The sequence below is a fragment of the Octopus sinensis genome, linkage group LG14, assembly GCF_006345805.1.
Source record: "Octopus sinensis linkage group LG14, ASM634580v1, whole genome shotgun sequence".
Classification (NCBI taxonomy): Eukaryota; Metazoa; Mollusca; class Cephalopoda; order Octopoda; family Octopodidae; genus Octopus; species Octopus sinensis.
This window is the reverse complement of record NC_043010.1, coordinates 33,386,746-33,398,735: the sequence shown is the minus strand read 5'-3', so window position 1 is coordinate 33,398,735 and position 11,990 is coordinate 33,386,746. Positions and strand designations below refer to the sequence as shown.

General features: G+C 35.4%; 1 protein-coding gene across 1 annotated transcript; it reads right to left on the bottom strand.

Moving 5' to 3' along the window:
* Nucleotides 1-399: 399 nt before the first annotated feature.
* LOC115219082 (39S ribosomal protein L9, mitochondrial) lies at nucleotides 400-11,872 on the bottom strand. The gene is made up of 8 exons (XM_029789148.2): nucleotides 11,555-11,872; nucleotides 10,106-10,204; nucleotides 8,519-8,675; nucleotides 7,035-7,153; nucleotides 6,503-6,538; nucleotides 2,809-2,910; nucleotides 1,159-1,239; nucleotides 400-606 (listed from the first exon to the last, which is right to left on the bottom strand). Exons 2-8 carry the CDS (start codon nucleotides 10,202-10,204, stop codon nucleotides 469-471), a joined length of 732 nt encoding a protein of 243 aa, XP_029645008.1. The 5' UTR covers nucleotides 11,555-11,872; the 3' UTR covers nucleotides 400-468.
* Nucleotides 11,873-11,990: the final 118 nt, after the last annotated feature.

Sequence of the window (11,990 nt, the reverse complement as noted above, 5' to 3'; positions counted from 1 at the left end):
TGGCCGAAGAGTCTAACAACTTTCCCAATCTACTTCCTTGTGAAGGACACTTTTTGTGTCCTGCTTTTTAGTTTCCGGGTGGGTAGGGAGAAAGATACCTTCACTATGGTTAGAGATATTGAATTTCTTGCTAGTCTCTAATGAGAACAAAGAAGAGGGAAAAGAGCAAACAGGGTAAATATATCAGTTACAGATGAACACATTATATACACTCACAAATAAAATGTTATGCAATATGTCCATGGCATATAGCAGCAATGTTATAAAACCTCTATGAAAATTGATTGACCTTAGATAGGCACATCTGAAAGTATTAAAAAACAAACAAGGGTACTTTATAACAAAAACAAAACAAAAGCAAAATTTAAAGAAATATTAAAAAACAAGAAACTACAATGGTACTTTTTAAAATGATTTAATTTAAAAACAAATAAAAAAAACTTTCTAATTAGCAAATATATAGCAACTTTAATCATTCCCTATTTGTCTGTGCTTCTTTTGTCTTTTTAACGTGGTTGGTAAGTTGGTAGGAATAACGTCTTTCGAAGGGTCTTTATGTTTCAAAATAATGAGGCATTTCACCGTCACCTCTTCTTTGCCATTCATCTGAAATGTAAAGGAGTAAATACAGTCACAGGTATCTGGTGTGTACTTGTGTGTGTGTGAAATAAAAGTACATGCATTTCTTTAAACAGCATGTTTGGTTCAATAACTGGCTTAATATTAAGCCAATTCAAGTCTCTGACAATGCATCCAGTTATTGTTTAGCCCTAGGCCAGACCTATAATTAATGGTATTCCAGTCATGATCATTATTCTCTTCAAGCATAGAGCATCTAGGACTTCATTATCCAATGTAGCCTTCTTCAATTTTTTTAGATGATAAGGTAAGATTTGAGAAAGGTTTTACTATTTCTAGCATACTGGGTGATCATGAAGAGTCTCCATCATTGGCTTTAATACATCCAGTTAGTATAAGAAGTCAATGCATGCATTACAGGTAATGAAACAGAAAAGGCAAAATTGAGAGTAAAACTTAGTTTTCACTATTGTTTTAGTAGAGATAGAGTAACAGTAGAGAAATACAGACAAGATATATAAATAACAACAATAAAATTGTCGGTGATCTTCTAGAAGTAACTTGAAAACACAAGCTTACTTTCAATTGTATATCTATTTCCTCAGGTTCTGTAATTACTTTATCAGGCAGAGTGATGGCTTCTTCAGCTACTTCAACACCCTTCAGAAACAGAAAGAGAATTAAAAGGAAAATAAGAGAACAAACAATATTACTGTAATTGTATTAATTGACCCAATGAATATACTAGATAGTATATCTATTATTTGGACTAATTGTTGAAATACAGGGTTTATTCCTTTTCGTACATAATGGGATTACACGAGGCATGTAGATGTGAATGTGGCCTCAAAACGTTCTGGTAAAAGGTAAGATTTATGATAAACTAATGCAAAATATACAGCTCTTGAACCTTGGCTATAAATTTTCATTTTTACATATCATCATAAGTGCATTAGGCTATGTATCTAGGGATCTGCACAAAAAAAAATCCAATCTGTTAATGGCACAGCAAAAATTTGAAAGATGTTCTCAAAAGATTCTTGATCTGAGATACTTTAAATAAATATGCACATACACTTGGCTGTGTTCATCTACAAGGACATACAATGTACTTGACAATGTCTATCATGAGCTGCGAAGCAGAAAATAATTCCTCAAAGATAGTCTTTATAAAGAACAAATTTCACTCTACTATTACTGAAGAGCACTTAAATTCTTTATCCATATAGTCTGTAAAGAATGACATACAAGGTACTTGACAATGTCTATCATGAGCTGCGAAGCAGAAAATAATTCCTCAAAGATAGTCTTTATAAAGAACAAATTTCACTCTACTATTACTGAAGAGCACTTAAATTCTTTATCCATATAGTCTGTAAAGAATGACATTGCAAGGAAACTCTTAATATGATAAAAGTTAAGTTTACATGAATAAATTGCAGGAAAAAGCAGAAAAAAGAGCAGTTTGTGAAATGTGGTTCATGTAATATGTATTCCCACAGGTGTTTAAAATGAAAGATTATATTAACTCTGGTCTTTGCTATGTTTTATTTCATTAATCTACATATCATCAAGCATAAATAATGCCTAATTTTCATCCTTCCATATCTTAAAAACTATATGAGAAGTAACACAGTATAGCAATTTAAACCAAAAGCTGAGATGTACTGGTTAAACTTTATTTTAAAATTTATAATAATCTGCATGGAACAAGCATATTGAAAAAGGTAACAGTGATCACCCAGTGCATGTTACTGGGAGAAAGAGGCTCACTGCATGGCCCTTTTTTCCCATAGATTTCACCCAGTCTTGACATTTTCCATCCTTTGGGCTTCAAAGTCCTTGTATGGGTAGCAGGGCCTTTTACACCTTGCTGAAAGGTATTCTATAATTATCCTACAAGAGTGGAAGGTGTGGGATGTAATAGTTCAAACTTTAGGGCCACAAAAATGAAAGTCAGCTACTGACTAGATTAAAATAGATGTACTTTTGGAGTAAATATGCAACACTGCATGTTACATGTTACTCTAAAGTTTTTAAGGATAATTTAGGGCCTACAATCAAGATTCATGTTATATCTGGTAGTATAGACTTTTACAGTATTTACTCTTCTCAAAGTATATTCAATCAAAATTAATCTTCTTGAGCATAATATGGTATCTGCTGAGTCTATCTTCACAATTAGTTAAAGATTACAAGAGAAAATAGTTAAACAGTAGAATACTTTACCCTCAGTCTAAAAGCCACAACAACATGCTCCTTGCTCAACACCCATGGATTATCACCACTCATTGGAATAGCAAGGTACATGTTAGATAATGTTTTCAGAGTCTACAAATAAAATATCAAGAAATTATTACCGTCATCATCATCATTGGTTTAATGATTATATCTTTCACACAAATAGAGCAGCTATCCTCTCAGAATTCTATTTTTATGACAGTTTTATTTCCATTGTTCTGTGTTAACATATAGCCAAGATGTTAAATTTTTGTTTTGTGTTGGAGCAAATTTACAGTTACAGCTACCTGTTACCACTTAATGTAGGAAACAGAGAATAGAATGTATTTTTGTCAACCAAGTAGACCAAAGCCTGTAGATTTATATTCCTTGAAAAGGCTCATGAACTTACAAAATTGGGGACATAAATGAAGTAATGTGACATGCCAACATCCTAATAATAATGTTTCCTAACAGGCGGCATAAAGCTACATATTTTGCTAGCAGAGAACAGTTGATTAAATCAAATCCATTATTTGACTGGTTTTATTTTATCAACCTAGAAAGATAAAAGGCTGTGTTGACTTTGATGGGGTTTGAATGCATATGTAACTAAATATTGATTCTAAATTTTGGCACAAGACCAGCAATTTCGGGAAGAGGGTAAGTTGATTACATCAGCTACATAGTTCAACTGGTACTTATTTTATCGACCTTGAAAGAATGAAAAGCAAAGCTGGCCTTGGCAGAATTTGAACTCAGAACATAAGATAGGTGAAATGCCACCAAGTATTTTGCTCAGTGTGCTAATGATTTTGCCAGCTTACCACATTGATGTGACTAAATATTGGTTTCAAATTTTAGCATAAGGCCAGTAATTAAGGGGAAGGGGCTAAGTCGATTACATTGACCCCAGGGCTCAACTGGTACCTATTTTATCAACCCTCAACAGGATGAAAGGCAAATCAACCCTGGCAGCAGTTAAACCTAGAACATAAATGCAGCTAGGCATTGTGCTTGATGTGCTAACAATTCTACCAACTCACTGCCATAGTGTAACTAAATATTGCAAGCTATTTTTGTTTAGTGTACTCTTAATTCAACCATTTAGGGATAAATTCAATTCTGTAGTGTGAGATTCAACCTCAATATCTTGCATTTATTTTTCTGTACTCTGATATCAGGAACATTCAAATTCAGAACATCAGTTGGGTATGAGATATTTTGGTGCACACATTTTGGCAATGCTGATTCAATGATGACTTATTTGAAATCAGACATGATAATGTTTCTCCCCCTCCTCCCATCTCTCTCTCCCCACTTATGTGTATGAGCTTATATTTTTCTTTATCTGTATCAGGAGAGGGAAAAATATTTATGTTGGTCGTTTTCAATTAATAAATTGCAATGTCTCTGTCTGTCTGTCTTTCCCTGTTTGTGTGTGTAAGCAATCTAGTAATGTTTGTATATGTAGTCTCTCTCTCTCTCTCTCTCTATTTGTGTGTGCATATTTCTGTGCACATGTGTATGTATGTGAGTGCTTGCCTCTACTGCCAATAAATACTGTTGCCAAAACGTGCTGAAAATCCAGTCAGCCACGCTAAATCATCAGCATTCAAACAGCTGCACCCAATCATCTCATTTGAAAATCGGCTACAGTGCACTGTCCTAAAACAGTAAACAGGGTGTCTCAGAATTAACTATCTTTTTCAATGAAATTGAACAAATTTTTAAAAATCTGACAGAATTTTATGTTTATTACTTAATTTCCATCACGTGCTCCATCTGTATCCCTGCAAATTCCAAATCTATCCTTAGCATTACAAAACACCTTTCAGGAGTTATCTCCTGCACAGCTAACTGAATGTGTTCCTTAATTTCAGCCAAACTGTTGCTCCATGCAGGGGATGGAGGCAGAGAAAATGATTGCAGCCAAATTGGAAAAAAGCTGCTGTGGACAGATAAGCAGAATCTAACAGGAATAAAAATAAAATCATAGACACCTTTAACACATATTAAACATAAATAAAGTGATACAGTTCAATATTTAAGAGATGAGGAATTAGGACCCCTGGACTGGAGATACATAAAAAGCACTATCCGAATCGTGGCTGATGCCAGCGCCGCCTCGACTGGCTTCCGTGTCGGTGGCACGTAAAAAGCACCATCCGAATCGTGGCCGAAGCCAGTGCCGCCTCGACTGGCTTCCGTGCAGGTGGCTCGTAAAATGCACCAATCCGGCCGATGCCAGCCTCGCCTGGCACCAATGCAGGTGGCACGTAAAAAGCACCCACTACACTCACGGAGTGGTTGGCGTTAGGAAGGGCATCCAGCTGTAGAAACATTGCCAGATAAGACCAGAGCCTGGTGCAGCCTTCTGGCTTCCCAGATCCCCGGTCGAACCGTCCAACCCATGCTACCATGGAGAACGGACGTTAAGCGATGATGATGATGATGATGATTTACATTTGACGGATATTTGTCTTCACCTTGTTTGTTAACACAACGTTTCGGTTGACATACCCTTTAGCGTTCATCAGGTGTCTTGGGGGAAATTTCGAACCTGGGTTCTCATTCCTAAGGTTTATTTGTCGTCATCATCATTATTGATGATGATGGTGGTGATGGTGATGATTATCATTATCATTCAGGTCACTGCTTGGAATCGAACTCGGAAATTTTAACCACTATGCCATATGCCCGTGGGCAATTATTGAGTGAATTTTAGGGTTTATAAATCTAATTATTTTCCTATCCTTCCTTAATAGCAGTTCCCATATGCTATTCATATCTGCACTCAGACTGCTTAGGAGGTTGTTATGTCTTAGCATATGTGCTGCTTCTTTTAGTTTTCATATTTTCCAGGGGTGCTCTCTGTCTATTATTTTAACTTCATCCCACAAGGGGAGGTGGTCTCCATTTTTCCATACATGATCAGCTATACCCAATTTATCAATATCTCCTTGTGTCACAACTTTGCAATGTTCCTCTACCCTTATTTTGAGGGAGCAGCATGTTTCGCCTTTGTATAACCTACCACAGCTGCACGGGATAGAGTACATGCAGTTTTTGGTCATATCCTCTCCTATTGGTGGTTTTACCCAAAGAAGATATTTGCGAAGTGTTGTATTACTCTTGAATACTGTTCTGATGTCATATGGGCTGCATATCTTTTGTATCTTTTCGGAGAGGCGTAGTGGTTAAGAGCACATATGGCGTGGTGGTTAAGAGCACAGGCTACTAATCCCAAGATTCCAGGCATTGACCTGAATAATAATAATAACATCGAAAAATACCTTAGGAATGAGAACCCAGGTTTGAAATTTCCCCAAGACACTGGATGAAGGCTGGAGGGTATATCAGCTGAAACGTTGTGTTAACAACAAACAAGATGAGGACAAATATCCGTCAAGTATAAATAAAGTGAGTTTTAAAAAAAATTTGTCTGATTTCACTGAAATAGGTGACTGTTAAGTCTGGGGTACTCTGTATTTTGTACTCATTAATATATCAGACTCGCAACAGATTCCAGTCTTACTTCACAGGTGATATACTAGCAGTAAGAAGACCCATCCAGATGGACAGCTAACACTCTAGCAATATCCAAATATTTCAATATTTATTAACCCTTCCAACCCATTTTACCACTGAAGCCTCAATCTAAAAGTATTTTTAAAAAAATGGAAAATGTAAACCAACTTACCAATCTTGCCCATCGAGAACCCAGGAATTCTTCACTCTAAGAATATAGAAAATATAGAAATAGAAAATTAAAACTAATACTTTATACATGTGTGTGTGTGTATGTGTGTGTAAATACATACATTTTGCAAATGCTTTGGGTTCCCTTGAAGTGTTTAGTAAAATAAATTGCCTCCAGTGCATACTTTTAATGTTTGGTACTTATAATATTAGTTTCTTTTACCAAACCGCTAAGTAATGGTGTGAATGCAAACAAATCAACACCAGTTGTCAAGCAATAGTAGAGCGACAAACACAAACCAAATTCACTCCAAAAGTATTGGTCAACACAGTGGGACTGAACTCAAAACTACATGGTTGCAAAATGAGCTTTTTAACTACATAGCTATGCCTACAGAAGTAGTTTACATAAGAATTTACATTTAAGAGGCAGGGAAATGGGATATATTGACATGCATACCTTTACAAAAGGCATTAGTAACATAATCCAAATGATTCTAACTGGGACTGAAAAGGACAAGCCCTTTACTTACTTTGACAGCAAACTTCTCAACGTTTTCAGGTGATGCATACATTGCTAGTCCTGCTGGATACAGAACATTGCGGAAAAACTTTCTTTTCACAGTTACCAATTCATTCTTATAGCCAATGCCTGTTAATTGAGAAAAGAGATAAACCATAGCAATGTCAGATGTGGAATATGTGACTCCAAAGGAAAGAAAATCTGCAAGGATTGAAGATGATACTTCTTATGTGATTTTTGAAAGAAAAGAGCTAAACCCTTTTGTTATCAAACTGGCTCTGAGTACAAATGTCTTGTTTGCATAAGTTTTGAACTAAAACCTTCCACCAAACCTTAGTCACAATTTATGTTCCTAACACTAGCTGAATGATAAAGTTATTTTACTAAATTCTTTGTTATATTTAAAATAATTGAAAGAAACACAGAGCATCTCAAAATAAATACAGTAACGAAAGGATTAAAGAGAACTTAGAAGATGGTCTAGAAGTCAATATCAACTTCTACATCTCAGGAGAGAGACTGATAAGAGACTTATACAGAATGCTGGGTAGATACATATGGTTTAGATGTTAGGGTGAAAATGATAGGGATTGATTTAATAATAATGACAATAATGATTTCTAATTTTGGCACAAGATCATCCATTTTAGAGGTGGGTGATAAGTTGGTTACTGAACACAGTGCTCAACTGGTACGTATATTACCAACACTCTCAAAAGGATGAAAGGCAAAGTTGACCTTGGTGGAATTTGAACATAGAACATAAAGATTGGTAGAAATATGGCTAAGCAGTTTGTTTGATGCACTAATAGTTCTGCCAGCTTGCTACTTTCCAATAATAACAATCCCTTCTAATTTTGGCACAAAGCCAGAAATTTTCAGTTGATTACATTGAGCCCACTGCTTAACTGATACTTATTTTATTGACCCTGGAAGGACAAAAGACAAAGTCAGCCTTGACAGCATCTGAACAGAGAACATAAAGTGCAGGAAAAAAATGACATTAAGCCTTTTGGTAACATTTCATCCAACTCACCACCTTTACTTTCTGATTTAGGTACAAGGACAGAAATTTTTAGTGGAGGGGGTTAGTCAAGACTATCGACCTCAATACTTGACTGGTACTTCACCGAAATGATAAAATGTAAAGTTGACCTCAGTGAGATTCAACTCAGAGTGTAAAGAACCACAAAAAAATACTGCATGAAACTTTGTCTGATGTTTTAATAATTCTGCAAATTCACTGTCATTATCATCATCATGACACTACTAATAATAATCCTTTCTACTTTAGGCTCAGGGCTTCAAATTTTTGGAGAGAGGGGTTACTTGATTATATCAACCCCAGTGCTCAACTGGTACTTATTTTATCAACCCTGAAAGGATGAAAGGCAAAGTCACATCATTAGCAATAATCAATTTTTCTGACGCACTAATGGTTCTGCCAGCTCGCTGCCTTGATGATAGATAAAAATAATAAATATAACTTCTTACCATCAATATTGTCTGTGAGGATACACTGGATATCTGGCAGTTTTACAGCATCAGTGTTTTCAACAAATTTAAATACTCTATGTTTATCCTTTAGATGAGGTATGTCTCCTGGATTGGTTAATGGAACTGCCCATTGTCGTTTTAAAATAACTGTGTTCTACAAAATAACATTAATAAACATTCATATATTTTTCGGTGAAAATATCATATTTTACATTCATTTCACATGTTTTTTCCTACTAGGCCCATACCGTTTCTCTTATATTCACCTTCCTGTAACTTGAAGGTATGTCTTTGATACACTTTCACTTCCATCCTCTTTTTTTTCCCAACTGGGGTAACCATGTGTCTTCCCTACAGCAAGATACCTGTTCTTGTCTCTCTATCATACTTTAACCCAATGGTTCCCAAACTTTTTCAGGCTGCTGCTCCCTTGGTTCTAAGGCCACATCCCTAGTGCCCCCACCACCACAGACCATTTTCTGCAGCAAATTCAGAACAACAGTATTTCACAGTATTTCCACACACACAGGGGGGCACTCACTTTGAGAACCACTGCTTTAACCTCTTGACTTCTGGCATAAAAACTATATGATTATGGATACCTATTTTATATCATTGCTGGTTGTTGCTTCCTAATGGGCTGGTACTTCACCGAAAGGATAAAATGTAAAGTTGACCTCAGTGAGATTAAACTCAGAATGTAAAGAGCCACAAAAAAAAATACTGCCTGGAACTTTGTCTGATGCTTTAATAATTCTGCAAATCCACTGTCATTATCATCATCATGATGACACTACTAATAATAGTAGTTTCTGATGGTGAAAATGACAACGGTACTCTGTGAGACTCATCTTGAACAAATACAAGATATATTTGTTTGAAGGCACAAGTTTATGGGCAATTTCTCACTGAAGTTTTGCAAATGTACATCACTGAAAGATAAACACACATATAACAAACATTTGCACAGTTTTTGGCAATCAAATCCCAAACACAAGGTGCTGGTTAACCCAAGGCTATGGTAGGAGACACTTGCCAAGGTACCATGCATCTTAGGATTGAACATTGGACCATGTAGATGTGGCTATTGGATTCTGGACATTTCCTCCAGATTGGAACTTTCAAACATTCTGCAATGAGAACTAGATCATCAATATATAAAAATTTCCAATAACTAACCACAAATTTAGATAAATTGATAACCAACAGGCCCACTCAGCAGTAAATGAGTAACCCTGTAATGGGCTGCTGTACCGTTCAGGATGAATGACATGGTCTCAGTTACTTACATGCCATGGAAAGTGAGTAACTGGCCTTATGATTCCTCATAATATCCAGGGGTTGATGATGATGATGATGATAATGCACCCCACTAATTTTGTCCCTGAGGTTTTTTTGTATTAAATGTCTGTTATATGACAGTAAATATAGTATTTAAAATATTAATTGGCTTTATTTTAAAATCTCTAGTGAGAAATGGTTCACCACAATTAACATGGTCTTCTCTAGCTGCAAAGTTATGCTTAACTGGAAGACAATCATTTTTAACAATACTTAAAAGAAAACTGCTTTAATGAAACATACCCGTGTTAATACTAAACATGAGTTATTAATATGGTTCTTGTTGGCTTGAAGAAATAAGTTATTCCCACACTGAGGTAGCCTGCGAATTAAAGACACCATCTATAAAATAAATGAAAAAAATAATTTGAAAGAAATACAACAAAAATTAAGCTGGCTGTTGCTGAGCCTCAAGTAGGCCCTAGTTCAACAGACGTATGATCAAAGGTGTTCCAACCATGACCAAGGACAGAACTTTTTGTCTAACGTATCCTTCTTTGTTTAGAATAGAATTCATTTGAGAGGAATTTGGAGATCAAGCAATATGTAATGACTTACTTCTAGGCTGTCATAGAGATCAAAATATTCTCTAACAGTTATTAATTACTTAAGCCAAATTTCCTTCAAATCATGAGTTGTCAATTTACTCCTTGATGTACACAGAGAGGGGGAAGTGGAACACCTTTTGGCAGAATTCTGATCCAAGCACACCATATAACTCCTCACAGCCTTTTCTATTTGGAGGGATTTTCATAATTTTTTTCCTTTTTACTTTTTCCTGATTTGCAAATCTGTGTTCTACACACTGGAATTCATATGCTTATGCAAGTAATTTTTTTATCACTCCTACCCCATTACTCCTAGAATTTCCACTTTTTTTTTTGCCATGGTTTTAAAATATGGACAGTATAAATCTGCAATTTGTTTCTGTTTATAAATTCAAATTCATTTTCATACGAAAAGGTGTGTAATTTAAGGGAGATTTAGCTGTATTATTTGTAACACATTCCACGACCACCTGGTACCTTCTTCGTTTCTTTGTCACTCTGACATGTATTGATGGGTTTCTCCCAATAAGAACTTTTTTCTGCATAATTGTATGGATTCCAGTATGCAGAACACAAATTCGCAACAGTTTTGTGAAAATTCCCCAAAATAAAATAAAAAGTTATGGTTATATGGTGTGCTTGCATCAGAATTCTACCTGACTTTTTTTTTCTTCATTTTTTTTTTTTTAGTATTGTGTCAAATACTAATGTTTATAAATCGAAAGATCGGCCCGAAACTCGAAAGCCAATAATGATATACGAGAGGCTTTTTCGATCATAGATTTGCGGTTGAGGGCTGACATAGATAAAAAACAAACAACACTCAATATTGTTATTTTTGTTTTGATCAAGCAGGGAGAAAATGGCTTGTAGTATTCATGGTATTTCTGGGAAAATTAACGGAATGAAGTGGGGAAAGATAGTGAATTTCAGAGTTCACATTCTACCCTAAAGTAGTCTTAAAAAACAACGTCCATGCTGCATTCGAAGGGAAATTGCAGTAATTCAAATATACTCCAACTTTTATAATAACTAACTAATTTGTAGCGTCAGAGTTAAACTTACAACTAAGGCATATATTTTAATGTCAACAAAATAAGTTATTATGTTCAATACTGAGAAAGAACAAAAACAGATAACTGACCTTGCGAAGACAGCAAAAACATTCAATGACTAAATCTCTCTGTCTCTGACGGAAGTGTATCTGTAGCTATTTCGCAGCAACTGTTGACTCCAAAATAAACCATAGCAAGTGTTATTTCTAAATGAGTACAAAAATATTTGCATTTGTTGGCGTTGTTGTTTAGACTAAAATAAGGCCTATGATCGAAAACATCCTCGCCGTGTTTATTCCGTCTTTTTGGATATGTAGGGCTACATTGTCAAATGTGTTCTTCCTGTTTACTAAAGCCGAAGAGTGCGTCTTTTATTTGTTACTTTTAGATTTTAAATACACCCCTAGTGGGATATTTTTTATTAATTGCCTAATTGTTAGCATATTAGCAGATTATCAAAGTTTCTGCGCTCACTATATCATTATTGATATTTACAATCAACGTCATTATACACACAAACACACA